The sequence below is a fragment of the Saccostrea cucullata genome, unplaced genomic scaffold, assembly GCF_032062105.1.
Source record: "Saccostrea cucullata isolate Sc308-1 unplaced genomic scaffold, CSIRO_AGI_Scuc_v1 ctg184, whole genome shotgun sequence".
Lineage (NCBI taxonomy): Eukaryota > Metazoa > Mollusca > Bivalvia > Ostreida > Ostreidae > Saccostrea > Saccostrea cuccullata.
In genome coordinates, this window is record NW_026926406.1 from 46,008 (window position 1) to 66,506 (window position 20,499).

General features: G+C 33.5%; 1 protein-coding gene across 3 annotated transcripts in view; it reads left to right on the forward strand.

Moving 5' to 3' along the window:
- Positions 1-18,022, forward strand: part of LOC134271611 (glutamate receptor ionotropic, kainate 2-like) — a 29,916-nt gene extending 11,894 nt beyond the window's left edge. For all 3 annotated transcript variants that reach the window (XM_062753816.1, XM_062753815.1, XM_062753813.1), the window contains 14 exons: positions 2,712-2,867; positions 6,806-7,081; positions 8,725-8,906; positions 9,083-9,136; positions 9,372-9,545; positions 10,717-10,872; positions 11,282-11,386; positions 11,541-11,654; positions 11,833-12,027; positions 12,139-12,481; positions 12,633-12,850; positions 13,350-13,575; positions 13,833-14,095; positions 16,822-18,022. In XM_062753816.1, the coding sequence (XP_062609800.1) occupies positions 2,712-2,867; positions 6,806-7,081; positions 8,725-8,906; positions 9,083-9,136; positions 9,372-9,545; positions 10,717-10,872; positions 11,282-11,386; positions 11,541-11,654; positions 11,833-12,027; positions 12,139-12,481; positions 12,633-12,850; positions 13,350-13,575; positions 13,833-14,095; positions 16,822-16,992 (2,633 nt within the window). In that variant the 3' untranslated portion in view covers positions 16,993-18,022. The remainder of the gene's footprint in view (positions 1-2,711; positions 2,868-6,805; positions 7,082-8,724; positions 8,907-9,082; positions 9,137-9,371; positions 9,546-10,716; positions 10,873-11,281; positions 11,387-11,540; positions 11,655-11,832; positions 12,028-12,138; positions 12,482-12,632; positions 12,851-13,349; positions 13,576-13,832; positions 14,096-16,821) is intronic.
- The last annotated feature ends 2,477 nt before the right edge of the window (positions 18,023-20,499 follow it).

Genomic DNA, 20,499 nt, shown 5'->3' on the forward strand with positions numbered 1-20,499 from the left:
CTGGGCGAAGAGAAATGACAAGGGAACAGGAAGCTGGAATTTCAGATGATGTCCACCTCTCAAAGATACTATGGTATTTATTCTCCCAGGGGTGCGGCTTCAATGAGCTTAGGTTATAAAAAAATACTGCTCTTTTGACACGAAAATAACCCCTCAAATACATTGTTAATAGAGTGCATTATAAGACAACATCCGAGGTTAGAGGTCAGTGATGAACCAACAAAGATAGACAACATTGTTATTCATTTTGGCACTTACACCAACAAAAGGTAACAACTGATTTTTGTCTGCTTTTTTTTCCTTCCAAAAATTCACTGTTTCTTCATTATTATACCTGTACTCTCAAACCAGATAAATAAAACCTTTTGTCTGGTCGGTTCTATTCTTGAATCCCCTGTGAACATGGCGTGGAGTACTATCCTGACCGACTCCGTATTAAATGACAGAGACTTTGTGTTCACGCTGTCCAAGTATTGAACAGCTATCTCTTAAATCAATCTGGAATCAAACGAAGTACAGAGACATAACAGTTGGGTTACATAATCTCATTAAGATTAAAACTCTAATTAATATTTGGATAAGACCTAACTGAAAACATTTTATAAAAATACGCAATGCTGCGCACGTGTATATCGATCTATTTTGCTATTTTGTCAGACCATTAATCTTCCAAAAAATGCCTTTTAAACAATGACTAACATAATTCAAGTCTTAGTAATAAACGTCTTGTTTCTTAAGTTTTATAACAGTAACATATGTTTTATTAATTATAACATAAGAACAATAATGCCCGATGAGGCATCGTTTAAAACAAGGAAGAAATGTTTGGCCCGATTGAAAGGGATTTAGATACTAGTACTAGTAGTGTTATAAATACAGTGGAGCATCGTTAATCCGAACAACAATAATCCGGACGTTTTATCTTCCGTAGTTGATGGAAACGATGGCATTGTCTATTTTTCGTTGTTTTAAAGTAGTCTGAACGCTTCATTTTATCGAAGAATTTGTTTGGGAATAAAAGTTTGACATTCATATTATACTTCAAAACAAAAGTCTGACTTTATTTAGTTATACTTTATAACAAAGTCAGATATTTACTTTATATAATCAGCAGATGTCTAGCATTTATTATATTATATTTAGTACTTCAAAACGAAAGTTTGTCATGTTCTTTATATATGCTTAAAAACAAAACTCTGACATTAACCATGGTTACTATATTATACTTATTAAAAAAAAAATGACATTTACCTTATTATATACTTCAGTACAAAGTCAGACATTTACTCAAATGATACATCAGATCAAAACCCTTATTACTATATTATACGACGGACAGAGGCTTGACAATTTTACGATATTATACGAAGAACAAAAGGCTGACGTTTACTTTATTATACTTCAAAAACAGAAGTCTGACTTTATTATACTTTACAACAAACTCAGACATTTACTTTATTATTCTTCAGAATAAATGTCTGGCATTTATTACATTATACTTCAAAACGAAAGTCTGTCATTTTCTAAATAGATGCTTAATAAAAAAAAAAAACTCAGACATTTACCATGTTATACTTTAGAACAAAATCTGAGATTTACCATATTAAATTTTAGAATAAAATCTTACATTTATCTTACTTCAGAACAAACTCTGGACATTTACTTTTTTATACTTCAGAACAAAAGTTTGACATTTATCACATTCTACTTCAGAACAAGCTCTGACATTTACTTTATTCGGGTGCACAACTGGTTATAAAGAGGAAATGCATTTTCTCTTTGTTACTCTGATCTACCTCTGGGTTTTAAGTAAACCATAGTAAGCATGCTGAGTGTATAGTTAGGATACGCAATGGTGCCTCTTACAAAATTGAGAATTTCATGGCCTCTGGTTTTAAATACGAACTAAATTCAATTGTTTGAAAGTTGTAATATGATACTCAGATGACCTATAAGACCCGCGGGCCTCTTGTTATTATACTTCAGAACAAAAGTTTCGCATTTACTTTATTATACTTCAGAAATTATAACATATCATACTTCAGAACAAAAGTCTAATATTTACCATATCATATTCCAGATCAAAGTTAGACATTTACTTACAAAGCAAAAGTTGAGTTAATGACTCAATCACATGCCAAAGAAATTGACCAATACATGCAACATTTGTTAATGCATTATTTTATATTTTAACAAAGTTATTCTTTGAAGACAGGGCCATGTTCTACTATAGCCATTGAATGAGTCAAGATGGCTTTAGTACAATTATCTGTTATCCTTGGACTTTCAGTAAGACTTGGCATTCTAGACGTTACGTAATTAGCGTCTGAAATTTACATGTAGCTTTCATTCACTGTTGAAATATACATTGGATAGAAATTCGGGCAGATTTCAACAAGTGTAACAAGGATCCATGATAGCATTTCGCACGACAGAGAGGTGGAGCTTAACTCATCGTTGTCAGCAACAATTTTAAGTTGCTGATGTTATAAATTTCTTAACCAAAGAGAATCTATTCGCCATTTGAGAGACGTTAATTACGTAGCCTCGAGAATGCTACACCTTACCGAAAGTCCAAGAATGGCAGAGAATTGTACTAACGAATACAGATTATGAACAGAAATATTACTAAAATGAATTAAAACTGTATAGTAAAAAGTCACTCAAAATAAGGGTAACAAGTGTTTTTATGCATTATACTGTCATTTTAGATGGCTTTTTTGAGCCGGAACACAAGAGTGCGGAGCTGGCCTTCAAATGGACTATGCAGAAAGTGAACCTTCGGAATGACATTCTGAGTCAGGTCCTCGTGGCTTACATTGTCAAAGAGGTCACCCCGGACGACAGCTTCGACGTCTCCAAGAAAGGTAGATCCCCCAGCTGTTTTTATTCTGATTTATACGAATTTTATTATAAACAATGGTCATTTGTTTGGTACAAACGATTGTTTTTCCACTGGATAAGTGGATATTTTCAGAATGATTAAAATTCACAAACTATAAAGATTATCATTTCTCTAGCTTAGTTTCGTTAAAAAAAAAAAAAAAAAAAAAAAAAAAAACAACCAGAAGTTGGGAGATTAATATGGTCTCGGTTTACCATCAGTTCTAGACTGTATCGCAACCCCTTTCAATGATTATCATATGATGTACCGGTATCTCTATCAGTAAGAATTAGAAAATTAGAACAAATACCGTGCTACAGATGTTTCAGAGCAACATGAATGGTTTGAACCATAGTTTAAGAAGGCATTGTTTGCAATTTTCCCTTTTGAAAAAAAAAATAACTATGCTGCACACTTCTCTGGTGTGAAAGTATAGCGGGCAGATAGCGACTTCCTATCGGGAATAGCAGGGTTATATCAGATAGAACCGCGATGAATCCAAGATAATGGCTAGATGATTGAGTCGGCATCTGGATGTCATTAATTCCACACACACAACACACGAGCATTGGTAAGACAAAATTTGTCTTCCCTTTCATTTTACATTCTGTACATGTAAAAACGAAATTAGCGTCTTGTTCTTGTAGTCTTGGAATAATATTACAATCTCTTCCCTGTTTATTTGATGAACTGATATTGATAATTAATTTTCCTTTGTTAGTAGTGAAAAAAACATCAGGTTTTTTGCGGACTTGGTTACTGATAAAAAACAAGTGTAATTTTCCAGAAATGGGATTTTCCTGCTAGTCCCTCAGATCTGGAGAGATTATTCCCGATTGCAAATTACGTAACCCATTTATCTCAACACATCTGAAGTTTTTTTTTTCAAGCGCTTCGACATCTTAATTTCTTTTTATCATCAGAAATTCATTAACGATTTTTCAAAAAAAATATTTTTCTTATAATGTTAATTCGTCTCTAAATGTTTCATAAATTGAACAGAAAGAAATCACGTGCAAGTAATTATAAGTTTTTGTAAACCATTCCTGATTTAAGAATGCGTTTATTTCTTGACACGTGCAAGGCAGAACGAACAGCTCGTCATGCTAGAGGAGATATAAATTCTCGCGTCGAACTGAAATTAATAGGGATTTGAGAGAAGATGCACGGGTAATATGGATTTAACGAAGAAAAAAATAACACATCTTTTACCCTGTTTCTCTTATCTCTGAAACCACACATTCACCAATTGAATGGATAATTTGCATAAACATGAACTATTAAAAATAAAAAATTGAATTCACCCCCCAAAAAAAAATCAAAAGAAAAATTAGAAAAAGGCTCCCGTTAATTGCATGAAGAAAGCTGCACTGCATTGTAAATATTCTTAAGGTATTCAATGAAAAACGAGCAAAATTTGGTACAGAATTTTACTTTCCATTTTTGAGTTGGCTCGCGTAGCGAGCTACTCCCTGTCGACATAGCCGTTTCAGAGCTGTAAAATTTATCACGCATTCATCAAGGTGATCCATACGCCAAATATTATAGTTCTAGCAAAAAATGCTTTGGTTTGAGTGATTGTATAAACTTAAGAGGTAAAAACTGTGTAAAATTTCATTCTGTAACATTATTTATGCCTTCATGCTTTTAAAGAAATTTTTGATTAAATACCTGTATGATGTACAATTACTGCGTATGAATATTTACGGGGATCTAATCTTCCAATCTGAAGTTTATTTATAATTGACCTAGAATACTCCCTCTCACAAACACCTGCTGCTCTCATTAGCTGCAGCTAGTTGTTGTTGAAAATCTTTTTTTAGAATCCAGATTTGCTGTGGGAATCTTTAACCTAATTACTTCATAACACTGACCATTTCAGCTAATGTGCTTAAATTCATAATAGAATCCGGTCAAAATAATACGGAAGCCCATGAGTGCCAGACCTGTATACCTATAAAGGAAAAGCAATATACACTTTATTTATGAACCGAACATGGATAAGACATATAATATTCAATCTCTTAAGATGCAAAATAAACTAAATATATCAAGGTATGGTGCCCAGATGTATAAAGCTCAATTGACTCGAGCAAAAACTTAGGCCCTTGCCTTTGATTATAATAAGCATATAACAGTACAATATTTTTGAAAATTCCATAAACATCTACCACATAGTTGACTAAATATCGGAAAAAGTTTACATACGTACAGGTGTACCCTATTCTGTGTTTCAGCACTAAAGACACAATCAAAACCTTGGGTAATAAACTAAATATTTCAGATTAATGATAAATGTCTGTTAACAGAATGTTCTTAAGAAAAATACAGTAGAATGGAAATGATATGAAGAACAAATCAAAGCATAAAGGTCTTTTGACTTTTCTAATTATGGAAGCTCTATCACTGTCTATAATAAATGCATTTTTAGCAGTAATCTACCCTTTGGGAGTAAAATAAAGTAAATGAAGTATCTGAAGCATAGTAAATGACACAGCTTGAAATAAATACATGTAAAAGAATTCTTAACATTAATTTAGGTGACGTACATTAAATGAACCGTATTGGCATATTTTGTATAATGTAAGTAAACGTCAGTGATTTTTGTGTAGGAATACGGAATATTTTATCTTTACTACTTTACACTAAAGTCATGTACTTATTTTATTTAATTCAGTAAACGACACTTATGTAATTGCAGTGATTTGAACAAACCTGATTTCTTTTTATCAATATTTTTTTGATTTTCAATATTTTACCTGGGGGTTAGCAAGGGTGCTTGAAGAAATGAACCCTATAACTTTCTGAGAAAGACCCAGTCACTTCCCCGTTTTGCAAATCATTGTCTTTTTTTCTGACATATTTTGGTAGACTCCTTTTAAAGAAACTCATTGAGTCTTCTCAAAGTACTATAGAAAAAAATCTCCAGATTCTAAATTGTCAAGATGATTTTTATGCCCCTTTAATCGAAGATTCGGGGGTATATAGTTTTTGTTGTGTCCGTCCTTCTGTCTGTCTGTTTGTCTGCAAAAAAATTAATCTTGCCAATAACTTTTGATTTAGTGGAGCTATGACTTTCATACTTCAATTTCTTTTGATAAGATCTTTCTTTAGGTACCACCAAATTTGACCTTGACCTTGACCTCAGAATTTGGCACACTTTTACACAAAATTCCAAACTTTTACTTTGGCCATTACATTTGAATGGTTAGGGCTAGGATTTTCATACTTCACATATATATTCTTTGTGACAAGGCCTTTCATTGGATACCAACAACTTTGACCTTTTGACCTTGACCTCGGAGATAAATGTACTTAAAAAAATTAACCTCAGCCATAACTTTTGAATGGTAAGGGCTAGGGCTCTCAGACTACATATATTTATCCCTTTGACATTGACCTTGGAGTTTGACCTACTTTTGGATACCAACAACTGTGACCTTTTGACCTTGACCTGGGAGATTTATGTACTTACAAAACTTCACCTCAGCCATAAATTTTGAATGGTAATTGATAAGGGCTAGGGCCCTTTGACATTGACATTGGCGTTTAACCTACTTTTTAAAAAACAAACCTCGACCACAACTTTTGAAGGGTTAGGGCCAGGGCTTTCCTACTTTACTTATGTAAATCCCTGTGACAAGACCTTTCTTTAAAATCAAACAACTTTGACTCTTTGACCTTGACCCTGGAGTTTGAACTTTTGAACAGGTGGTGCTAGGGCTCTCATATTTCACGGTTGTATTTCTTGTGAGAAAGCCTTACTTTAGGTACCAACAAATTTGATTTGCATTAATTCTGAGGAAGTTTAACCTTCGCTATGTTGCCATACGAGGGCATCAGTGTTTCACAAACACATCTTGTTTGCTTTCTAAAAAGAGCATTCAGCAATTTACAGAAATCCATTTTTGTATTTGACAGTTTGTCGAGAAATTGCTGCCGGGTGTAAGGTCATTTTTGGACCTGGGTCCCGTGTGTCCTCCAGTCACGTGCAGTCCATATGTAAATTTCTGGCCATCCCTCACATCCAGGCGCATTGGGATCCCCGTGACGTCATCACGGATACCAGAGACCCGGATAAGGATCACTTCTCGATAAACTTGTATCCACACTACTTGGCTCTGAGCTCCGCTTTCCGGGATTTGATTGACTTCTGGCAATGGAGACAGTTTACAGTTATCTATGAGGACAATGATGGTATGATTAAAATTGTACACCGTTCTTGTCTTTGTATTCAATATTATCATTAAATGTAGGAAGTTATTGACATACGCTTGGTATAATAATAAAGAAACGTGAGTATACTAAATTCCAATGGAAAATTTGGGTGGGTGACCGATGAATAAATCCGATGAGTGATTGAGTGTGTCACTTGGATGGATGTTTAAAGGATGGATTGCTTGAGCAAATGTGAAAATATATTGAAGATGTAAGGGACAAATTAGGAAGACCGAGGATACAAGCTGGATGACTAGAGAATAGATCAGCTTAGTGTGTTAGGAAGACTGGGGATATTGGATGGATGATAGAGAATAGATCAGCTTAGTGTGTTAGGAAGACTGGGGATATTGGATGGATGATAGAGAATAGATCAGCTTAGTGTGTTAGGAAGAAAGGGATATTTAATGGATGACAAGAGAATAGACCTGCAAAGTTTGTTAGGAAGTTAGCATAGGCGCTTGGGTCAAGGATACTATATATTTTCTATATAATGCTTTGTCGAGGAAATTCGAACTTACTCGTAACATTTTTTTTTCAGTGTGCAGTGTTAATTTTTAGTTTTTTGTAAACCTTTGTGCTTCATATACACTAGAATGTCACGGAAATTCGATTTTATGCACGCTTTAAAAATGACATATCCCACTGTATACTAAAAAGAAAGTTTCTTTTTAGTATACAGTGGGATATGTAATTTTTAAAGCGTGCATAAACTCGAATTTCCGTGACATTCTAGTGTATATGAAGCACAAAGGTTTACAAAAAACTAAAAATTAACACTGCACACTGAAAAAAAATGTTACGAGTAAGTTCGAATTTCCTCGACAATGTATTATATAGAAAATATACAGTATCCTTGACCCAAGCGCCTATGGAAGTTAGGTGGAAAATCTCAGTTGAGTTTGTAATGAAGTATTAAGATATTAGAGGGATGGTAGATAAACAGATAGCACGAGTTAACAATACAAGGTGGGTTGCAAATGAAGGAAGACCAAGGACATTGACTGAATGATTGTTAAAAGGAACAGTTAAGTAAGCTTCGGAGACTGGGGCTATTGGGACTGATAAATAAAATAGATGAGTACATTTATGCGAAGAAGATATCGGATGTCACTGCCGAAGTCATTGGACAATTGAGTGATGAGGACGTTGTGTATCGAATACGTTCGTTGAAAGACTAAGTGATTATTAAGTACGCTTGCCGATTAAGGATATTATTTTCCTGTCAAACTAAGCTATTACTTTAATTCTCAAACCTTAGTTCAACTTTTCTTCGGAGCAGCTAAAGAAATCAGACAGGAAATTTTATGGAACTTTTTCATATAGTTAACCATGCAGTATGTGTCTAAATGCATCGCCGTGTTAGGGGTTAGATACAATACATGATAGTTTATTATGACAGTCATATTGCGTGTATAATGTAAAATGTCAGACAGGTTATGATTTTACACTTTAGATTTGCTAAATCCAAAAGTTAGCAATTTCAGGGATAAAAATCGTAAAACATATTTGACTTCAGGAGTGTGAAAGCTTTTGAGACTTTGTCGGTCAGTCCTTAGTATCAGCATCAATTAAAGCCCCTCTGTACTAATACTTTTGTTCCCATTTGAATTTTGTTTTAGGTTTAATTCGGCTACAGGAAGTTTTAAAGGCATCAAATGTTCCGGAAACTAAAGTTACCGTCCGCAGAATCAACAACAATCCGGAAACGTACATAAGTTTATTTAAAGATCTGAAGGAAAAGGGAGAATACAGGATAATAATAGACTGTCATGTCTCCAGGGTTGGGATTATACTGGAAAAAGTGAGTGTCAGAGCAGCAAGGATTTTTTCTTTTAATCAAGGAGTCCATATAATCATTTCCTTTCAGAAAAACACACATCAAGACATTCCAGATTTCGAGTTTCATAAATTTTTTATTCAGCGCACTAGATTCTTTAGTTATTACACTTAATGATAGCCCTGTCTTTATTATTGTAGGCCCTGCAAGTCAATGCCGCATCGGAATATTTTCACTATTTGTTCACAACACTTGTAAGTAACTTTAATTTTTCTCTTTTTTATTTCCGTTTTGAATAAAGTAATAATCTATATTCTGTTTACACATGAAGCCCACGAATGAGAGCATGTCGTTATTAAAGGTTTCTGATCTCCATTTTTAAAGAGATTTTTAAATGCCATGATGTAGGATTTTACCCTGAACAAGATTTTGAAGGAACAAATTTGAATAAGAAGCTGTTTAGATTACATAATTGAATTATCTTATCAGGATCTCGGTTTGGTTGATTTGGAGCAATTTAAGCACGCAGGTGCAAACATCACTGGCATGCGATTGGTGGATCCTGAGCGCCCCCTGGTGACGGGTGTAACTGGCGAATGGAAATACGAGATGTTCAGCAGCAGTTCAAGGACTTCGCCCCTCGTGGACCAAGCAGGAATTCCTGTAAGAATCATCTGTATTGTGTAAAAAATAAAAATAATAAAAATGTATGCATTATAGTCCGCAAGCTCTAAATACTAACTCTAAGACTTTGACCCATTGACATTTTTATAGAAGACTCTTTTAATATATGTACCTGTATTGGTAATTTTTAAGTAAATATTAAGTCTTCTAGAAAATCCAGTTTATTAACTTTTTCTTCCTTTTATAACTTACAATGCTTCCTTTTTGGAATGAAGGCAAACGATTTTTATCCACGAAATGATTCATATCTACCATTGGTAGGTTATAGTTATTTCTTGTTGAGTACAATTATTGTTGTCTTTTTATCTTTTTTTTGAACTATGGCACTGTAAACTGAGGAAAAAAATTATGCACGATTTCCTGTAATCTATATTTGTCTCTGACAATGTTAGAGCCCAAATATTCTGGGTTTTTTTCTTATTTACTTTTAAATAGTTTTTGTTGTTCTGCTAGTACACGTATTTTATAAGATTGCATAATTCTATTTTAATTTCCTTTGAAATTTAATTTAATTTCAGAATATTCGGTGTTGTACCGCCTTTTGTGCATTTGCTACACGTGTTATATTTAAGGATGTATTCTGTTGATAATGTGGATGTATCGACCATTTTTACAGAACTCCTCTGGTTTTATCCATAAAAATTTGTTTGCTGAGTTACCCAGTATTCGCATTTTGATCCTTTCTAGTTTAAGTCTTCTAAAAATATCGAGAAATTTTTTTATTTCAGATGATAAGTTTACGGAAAAGGAAATTTCCCGTTTAATATCTTTGAGAAATCCCAAGAAGTTTGGGTTCCCGTCATATTTTCAATGTCTTGTATTTAAAAAGATAAAATTATGCTCTTTAACTCATAATATTTCTACTTCATATTTTGTCTCGACTAACGAATGCATGTATTTAATTAAAGTGCCGCAAGTGAATAAAAGTGAATGAAATTTATCTCGACAGAATCCATCGATCCTTACTGTATTCATCGTCTATATTCTGAGCGAAAAGAATGCATATCTGTTCTAAAATCGTATTTTTTCGCTTTGTCATGACTCGTTTCATGTTCTTTAAATTCAAAATATTTTTTTTTTAAAGAAAAAAGAAATATTTCCAAGAAACAAATCACAAACAACATGACATGTTCATTCGGTTTTCTTTCAGACGGAGACGGCGCTAATCTATGACGCAGTGTACCTGTTTGCACGTGGTCTTGACGGGGTTCAGAAGGCCAAGAACATGAACTTCCGGCAAAACATTCAGTGTAACTCATCCGTGTCTTGGGAGGACGGCCTGAGTCTCCTTAATTACATGAAAACGGTCAGTTCAAAGACGGGAACACTCACTGCCTCTATTGATATCTCTCTTCTTCATGTTCAACAAATACTCAGTATTGTATTTTACATACATGTATATTCTTTAATTGTGACAAATACCTTAAAATGAACGTGCATTAACTGTAAAACAGACATACTCCTTTCAGTCCTTGCACACAGTATCATTCCTTTGTTCACAACAACACACGATAACATTGTTCTTCTCTTGGCATACAACATTGTTTCTCTTTGTACACGATAACATTGTTCCTATTGGTATACAATAATATTGTTCCTTTTGGTACACAAGAACATTTTTCATCTTGGTTAACAATGTATACCAGCGTTCCCTCTGTTGCACGATAACATTGTTCCTTTTGGTACACTATAACATTGTTCCTTTTTTGGTACAGATGGACTTCGAGGGACTAACTGGAAGGATCCACTTTGGAAAATATGGCGAAAGAAGTGATTTTACGCTAGACATAACAAAACTCGACAAAATGGGACTCAAAAAGGTATAGTCTAATTAACATTTGAATCCATTTGAATACAATTTTTAAAGAAATATCACTAACCCTCTCACTTATTTGAAAATGTGCTATATCTGCATGAAGATGATTGAAAATTCGGAGAAAGAACTGCATTTTTGTGATATTTTGATTTGTTCAGATTGGTACCTGGGATCCCAAAAATTTGGTGAATATTACTGAGGATGTCAAGGAAAACACGAAGAAAATGAGTGACCAGTTAGCCAACAAGACCCTAGTAGTCACTACCGTACTGGTATGTCAACAAAATAGTCTTTGTTACAGACAACAAAATATAGTTCTGTTTGTTAAAAATCTTCTTGTAACTCGTCCAGTTATCATGGTTTTGTTTTTTTAAATGTGTAATGTGAATAAAAGACAAGTATATTAAACTAATTGATTATAATTATATAAATAAATAAATTTATTTATAGGACGCACCATACGTCTTCCAAAAAGTGGATGAGAATGGAATCGTAACTTATGAAGGTTTCTGTATAGACCTTCTGAATGAAATTTCCCGAAACCTCGGCTTCCGGTACGAGATCCAAGTGTCTCCCAAAAATGAGTACGGCAACTGTGATGAACACGGGGTCTGCAACGGGATGGTCAAGGAACTCGTGGAGAGGGTAAGATTCTAAAACTATATTGCTTCCCAACAGTGAGGTTTGATATATGAAGAATGAAGAAAATGAATATACTCTTTAATAACTTAAACAAAGTTTATTTCTTTTTTACAGCGAGCTGATTTGGCTGTAGCGGGTATGACGATCACGTACGAGAGAGAGCGAGTGATAGACTTCACTAAACCGTTCTGGAATATCGGAATCACGATCTTATTCCGGAAACCCAAACCAGAACCTCCAGAGTTGTTTTCGTTCTTGTCGCCCTTAGATACGCAGGTGTGGATATACGTCATTGCTGTGTACCTGTGTGTTAGCTTCATGATGTTCGTCATTGCGCGATTCACGCCCTATGAATGGTGTAATCCGCACCCGTGTGATCCCAACACGGACGTGGTGGAGAACCAGTTTTCAGTACTCAACAGTCTCTGGTTTACCATTGGGGCTTTCATGCAGCAAGGTTAGTAAAACTTCACAACAGTTTGTTAATTTTTAAGTTTTACATGTTCTTGCAGATTTCAATTCTGAAGATATGGACTTATTTTATATTTGTAGACTCCAAATTATCTCTATATGTTTCAGTTGATGTTGAACACTGTATTACATTTCAGGTTGTGAGATCGCCCCTCGTGCTGTGTCCACCAGAATGGTGGCGGGTGTGTGGTGGTTTTTCACTCTCATTATCATCTCCTCGTACACCGCCAACTTAGCGGCATTCCTTACCATCGAGAAAATGGTTTCACCGATAGAGGGCGCTGAGGATCTCTCCAAACAGACCAAAATTAAATACGGAAGTCTTGGGTCCGGAAGCACAAAGTCATTCTTTGAGGTTCGAATAATTTTAACATAAAACGATGTCTCGGATTTTTGTAGAACTTACGTTAATAGAGCATATGGAAAAAATTAAATGAAGCTTACATGATTTATAGTAAATTGCAAGTTCAAGAAAGTATTATAAGAGGGATTGAATTGTAAAAATTACATTCATGTAGCTAGCTGAAAAATTTTATTTGATTAAGAAAAATAAAGGAAACGGTAGCGGGGTTGTATAGTGCAGATAAAGATAATTTGTCTTGTAGTTTTTAAGGAAAATTGAATACATGTACATTTATTTTCATTAACAATAATGCGTATTGCACTTTATATTTAGTAATTCTGTGTAACCCTGAATGTACCCGGTGCGATTCTGGCAAAACAAAACTAGAGGACACAGCTTATTTTTACAATTAAGTCTTATTGTACATATCCTAGTATACAATTCCATGGAAAAAAGTATGTCCTTTCATCATTAATTCCAAATATAGATAACGTTTTCATTATACATTCAGCGTTCCAAATTTCCCACCTACCAGAGAATGTGGGGGTTTATGAAGTCGGCCACGCCCTCTGTGTTTGTGGCCAGTAACAAGGACGGAGAGACACGTGTGCTGGAGGGGGACTACGCCTACTTCGCGGAGTCGTCCACCATAGAGTACATGGTGGAGCGGAACTGTGACCTGATGCAGGTCGGTCAATGGCTAGATTCCAAAGGTTATGGTATTGGACTTCCTCAGGGTGAGTGCGCATGCGTGAATGCAAATAGGACGAATTCGAGCGAGGTTAAATTAAACAAATGGGAATTTGGTGAAAATTGTTGTTTGTGCTGGATATTTTTTTTTTGTTACTTTAATTCAGAATTTAATCTAACTCAGATATTGACTGGCCATTAAAACAACCGAATTACGTGTAGTAAATTGAAGTGGTATTTTACAAATACACTACATCAGTAACGATATAGAAACATATGACTCGGTAAATATATTTTTCTTCAGATTCGCCATACAGAGACAAAATTTCTAGTGTCATTCTAAAATTGCAAGAAGATCAAATGATCCAGAAGTTTTACAACACGTGGTGGAAGGAAAAGAATAAAGACGGAGAGTGTTTAGATTCCACCCAGAAAAAGACTAACGCCCTCACCATTAAAAATGTGGGCGGTATATTTGTGGTGCTGATAGCAGGCACAATGGCGGGAGCTGTGGTGGCCTTCTTTGAATTTCTGTGGAAAGCACGGAAAAACGCCAAAGTAGATAAGGTCAGTATGCTAACGGGAGTCATGTGATTTCGATATATATTGTCAATGTGAAAAAAAAACAGGTTAACTATGTAATTTTACTCTATGCGACGAATTTGAGGAAGGTTTACAGGGTGGGTATATAAAGCTTTTACCTACCAAGCAGAATCTAATCGATATGAAATAAAATGATTTTTTATCATATTAAAGGAGTTCCCATTCTTCCAAGGAAGAATTCATGATCTGGAAGCTTTAGATGAGCAGGAATCTTTATTTGTTACCAGGCTCTGATATTTAGTTAAAATCCAATCAATTGTGACTTGACAACATTAAGATACAGTAATTTCAACAGCAAAACAGTTTTTGGATTGCGTTTTGTTTTGCTTTTATTGTAATAATTTTAATATATTTTCCTTGAAGCAGTCCCTTTTTATATCCAGAAGACTCTATGAATGCCCATTACTTCAATTAATCTAATTAATCTTTGCATGTACTTTTAAATAATGACATAATGTAGGGTTAAATGTATAAATATTATATGTTTGCATGTTAGCATTGTATGCTGCTATCATGACGGAATCTGTGTCTACACAAATTTTTATCAAATAAATCATACATAATTTGTTAGTTTTGTTTAGGGGTAGAAGATATCGTTTGTAATCAGACACCGATAGATAGCTCGGTCAATCTACTCAGATTTAGTCCTGATCATCGATTACGTAACAATGATCAACTCTGTATACTGCTTTTCAAAAATCTAGTTGGAATTGAGTAATGAAATCTCGATAGAGATTTGGCTTCTTATTTGTTTTTAATGTTCAATAATGCAATTTTTCTTTCTTTTTAAAGTTGTTCTTTAGAAATAAATAAGTATAATAATGGCTTAGATTTTTTCTTCACTTTATTACAAATTCGAATTTGCGATAAAAATTGTTTAAAAACGACCCAGTAGACGCAGGAGTTATAGAATATAATGTGTGAAAACAAAGCTCGTAAATCTCTTCATTTTTCATGATAGCGATAGGACATTTCTTGCTGTATTTGATTAATTTGTTTTTAAAGAAATAAGCCCGAATTGATAAATTATATTTTATCTTTTAGATGTAGCGTAACTACAAAAGGGAATAAAGACTATTTTATTATCGGCCTGTGGTTGTGTTAGAAAGTGCACATGGGGAAATGAGATGTTATTATTTTATTAGATCAGTAAAATAATTCTCAGATGATAACGTATAAAATCATGAGTAAAATATTTTAAAAACTTGCTTTAAACTAAGTTTTAATCGTTGTTATTATGTTTCAATTTCATTATCATTTCGCATAAGATAATTGATAATTGATGGTTAAATAAAAAGAATTTACAATAGGTATTCCCCATCCAGGGAGTGTGTAAGATACGAAAGGAAATCGTCGTGATTTTCCGGATAATCATGAATTGTACGTGGTAAAAGTGCATGGTGAATAAACAAATTGAAAATTTGCTCAACTAGTAAAAACGTATTAAAATGCTACAGCCGCGAATGACACAAAGATATATTTTTATACATTTTGCACCGCGCCATGCAGCATAGCCTACTCTGCAGAAACCATATAGAGGATATTCAATGTTTTGTAGTTGAATGTGGAATTTATTTCACGAGTGGGACAGGATTTTTGATATTTTCACGAGTGCGAAGCACGAGTGAAAATATCAAAAAAATCCTGTATCACGAGTGAAATAAATTTCATATTCAACTACAAAACATTGAATTTTCTGTTTATTACATTAAAAAAAAGAAGAAATCTTTGATTTTTCCTTTGCCTGTGTCTTTTTGTAATACAGTCATAGGCTCGTGACGTCATAGAATGAGCGGTTGAGACGTCATAGCTAAGTGAGGTGAAAACACTGTAAATATGGATTTAGCAACATATTTTTGGTAATTTGACAGTTTTATTCGCTGTCAGAATGGTTTATTTATTTCCATCTATTTATATTAAGTCAAGGAATATTTTTTACAGCAATCTTCGTTATGGGAAGGGATATTGAGAGTTTTCCCGCACTTCTGATATTCGTCACACTGTGACAGGATATCATTTTGATATCCTTTCATACTGTGACAGGATATCATTTTTATTCAATGAATAAATTACAGTATTTCACGGGTAAAAATGTAATAAATAGGCATTATCCCATGACTAAAATCCAGGGTGAACCTACATCTTCATTTTGAAGCCAATAATGTCTCATTGATTTCATCATTGACCTTTCTTTTTTTTTTTTTACATCTATAAGTCCATTGGTTGAGTAAATGCACTAAAATTTCTATTAAATTTTTTAAAATATTTATTTATCTAAATGCTTTGAAGACGGCCTGAAATAAAAATTATCACTATAAATTCAACTTTGAATATCCTGTGCTTTTCTTGCATGAATGCTTTGAATTGTGAAAGTACTTTTTTGACATGCCAAATATGTTAGCGGCCGATTTGATGCTTTGCATCAATTTTACTTGTAAATTACTTTACTTCATCATGAAAATCAGTCTGAGATGTATGGAACTATTTTTCTTCAATTTTTAAGTCTGTTGTATATGATGAAGGGCTATTTAACAAAATAACACAATTAGGTGAGAATTGAGCGTCCGTAGCGCGCTTTCTGGTGAGAGCTGTTGAAATCTGCAGTTTTTGTGATGTCATTGAGCTTTGGATCGTGTCTCTTCATTAATTTTTTCAAAATCTATAATGTTCTGTATGACTTTACTTTACAGCAATCCCTGTGTTCGGAAATTGGCGAGGAACTCCGATTTGCAGTTCGATGTTTTGACTCTGCTTCCAAACCCGTGCACCGGAAGCCAAGTTATGACGTCACAGACAATGGTTTACAGAGCATGCCTCTGAACAGTTATAAAAACAATGGACGTCAGGATGTATTCTCGTAGCCATTAGTGTTTGAATGTTTTGTGTAAAACCATAACGTAGACAATCATTTACACGAGGATTTTATACTTTTTGTTTACTGTGGAATTTTACACGAAAACATCATCTAAAATGAGTACATTTAGGTTGTATGAGAGTTTTGGTTTCGTTGTTTCATTATCTACCAAATTCATGTACATGTATTGCATTTATGCATAATCATGTTTAACAAAAGTGAATGCCATCATTACCTGTTTTGTTTGAAAACACCAATTCTGAAGAATTATTACATGATTGAATGTCTAAAGTGCCTTACTAGTTCATTTGCATATAAAACCATCTAATTTGTGTGCAATGTGACATTCCGATCTAGATATTTAGAATATTTTTTTCTTACAATTTGTCTCATAATTTATACCATGTAAATACATTTTAGTACATATACATACGCCATCAGAGTTCATGTATTTCTCTGTTGATCTATTTTGAATAACTGTACATTATTTGTGTCTATTGTCCATGAATTACTATTAATGCGACTATGCACGCAAGTTTACTAGAGAAGTTCTTTTAGATTATCATGCATAGCTATGCATCCTGAAAATTATATAATACAAATGCATGGTTTCCAAAGACAAATGTTTTAGATGAAGAATTTTTTACATGTTGATATTTTGTTTTAGTATTCAAATTGCCTATGTTGAACAGGACTGTCAAACTTGGGATATTGCACCAGAGAAAGTAAAAGTTAATTCCCAGATTTTGGTGATGCACATGAGACAGTGTTTCTACAATTATTAGTTTAGGGATAACTGTTCCTTACTTTGTTTACAATATTTTATGGACAAAATGGCCTAAGATTTAAGATTATTTTTTTTCTAGTGATATATTTTAAAGAATGCGAAGATATGAAATTAAATTGTGAACATGATAATAATATCCATTTGTTTGCTAGTAGTTTTCTTGAACTTCGTTTGGGAGGAGCAAGTTTTATTTTGTGCTATAGTTGCTATATGCCAATAAGCCAATAAATTAATTTTGTATTATGTACAATTTTGTTGTTTTATTATTATTATATATTCATCATAAGAGTTCATAAGTTGCAGTTGTTTTTCTGGCTAAGAACTATACAGTTAATACGCTGTATATACATGTATAAATAACTGTCCTCGTTTTAAGATTTCAACACCAAAAACTGAGACAAGGGAAAAATAATACAGTAAATACGTCAGATGCAAGAGTTACAAACTTGAATGAACCATAAAAATACTACCATCGGAAAAATGTACACATTTTAGCGGGCTTTCGAAGCGTATTTTCAATTTTATTTTCACAAAAGGTTCGTCATTTTGTAGTCGATAACCACGGTAAGTCAATATCTCCGATCCTAAATATGCTCTATAAACACGGAGACCCACATTGTCGGAACCCACGGGTTTTTCTCTCTGTTATATTGTACTTAACTGAATGTAATGTAACGGAGAAAAAAAAAAACTTTGGGTTCCGACAATGGGATACCCAATGTAATTTAATTAAAGAAGAGATATAACTTGCACAGGAACACGCTTGAATGGAACTTTATAGGTATATCGTTCACGAACCCGACCCGTTATGCGCAACAATTAAGATGGTGTAAAGTATGTATTGAAGATAAAATTTTATGCCCCCGTAAACAAGTTTCTGGGTATATAGTTTTTGTCTTGTTCATCCGTCTGTCTGTCTGTTTGTCCACAAAAACTTTAACGTTGCCCATAACTTTTGATTTAGTGGAGCTATGACTTTCATATTTCACATGTGTATTCCTTGTGACAAGACCTTTCTGTGTACCACCACTTGACCTTGACCTTGGAGTTTGACCCACTTTTACGCAAAAGTTCCAAACTTTTACCTTGGCCATATCTTTTGAACAATGGAAACCAGGACTTTTATACTTCATATATGTATTCTTTGTGGCAAGACCTTTCATTGGATATCAACAACTTTGACCTTTTGACCTTTTGACCTTGACCTTGGAGATTTCCATACTTATAGAATAACTTTTACCTTGGTCATGACTATTGAACAGTAAGGGCTAGTGCTTTCATACTTTACATATTTAATCCTTGTAAGAAGACCCTTTATTGGAGACCAAGAACTTTGACCCTTTGACCTTGGAGTTTGACCTACTTTTAAAAAGTAAACCTTGACCATGGCTTTTAAAGGGTTAGGGCTAGTGCTTTCATACTTTTCATATTTAATCCTTGTAACAAGACCTTTTTATTTGATATCAAGAACTTTCACCTCTTGAACTTGACCTTGGAGTTTGACCTACTTTTTAAAATTGGTAACCTTGGCCACAACGTTTGAAGGTTATGGCTTGAACTTCCATACTTCACATATGTATTATTTGTGAAAAGACCTTTCATTGGATACCAATTACCTTGATTTTTGACCTTGACCTTGGAGATTTCCGTACTTATGAAAAAAACTTTAACCTTGGCCTTCTTTTGTATCTCACAATTGTATTTCCAGTGAGAATATCCTATTTTGGGTATCAATATATTAGATTTGCATATAAGAAAAGTTTAATCTTCGCAATGTTGCCATACGGGGGCATCAGTGTTTCACAAACAAATCTTGTATTTGTCTGAATTCTATTTATAAGTATGTTGGCTATTCATAAAATTTCATCATTTCTTTATTATGGAATGCATTGTTACAGATATAATGGATAAATATGACTTTTTTGTATTATAATTAAACATCTCTAAAAAGAAATTAATAGATCGATAGATTAAAGTTAAGTTAAGGTAGTTATTTGTTGATTTTAGAGTCGTGTGCCAATTGTATATGCGCTGTAAAAATACACGTTTTGGTTATTAACCTTATGCTGTATTTATATATTTACATTTTTGTTGTGCTTTGTCAGTAATATAAATATACTATTAAAACACAATTTTACATATCAAATGCTCAGAAAGATGTTTTATCACGTAGGACTTCTGCATTTTTTTCCCCACAGATGCGATTACATCAAAGGTTGTACCTAATATTTAAATGTGTCCAGAGTAAGAAAATGAATACAAAGTATATATATATATATATATATATATATATATATATATATATATATATATATATATATATATATATATATATATATATATATATGTATTTTATTATTATTTTTTTTAAACAATGCATGTGAGCTGAAAACGATAAAAATAATTGTCTTTCCTGTGAGTATTGAAACATGGTCAAATCACATTATTATATAATAATAGTGGATAAATATAATTAACAATTCATCATTAATAGAATAAACGAATAACTTTACTGACATTTACTAATAAATCATCAACAGAAAATGTTTTTTTAAAAATATACATTTTATTGAAAACTGACATTGTGCACTGGATCTTGACATAACTTAGCTGTATCAATTGTTAAAAATAAATGCGCGTCGGTACTTTTGTAAGTGCAACTGTTGGCTAAGTAGGAAGCTCTGTTTTGTTGTATATGATTTATCAATGTCTATGCTAATGACTGCA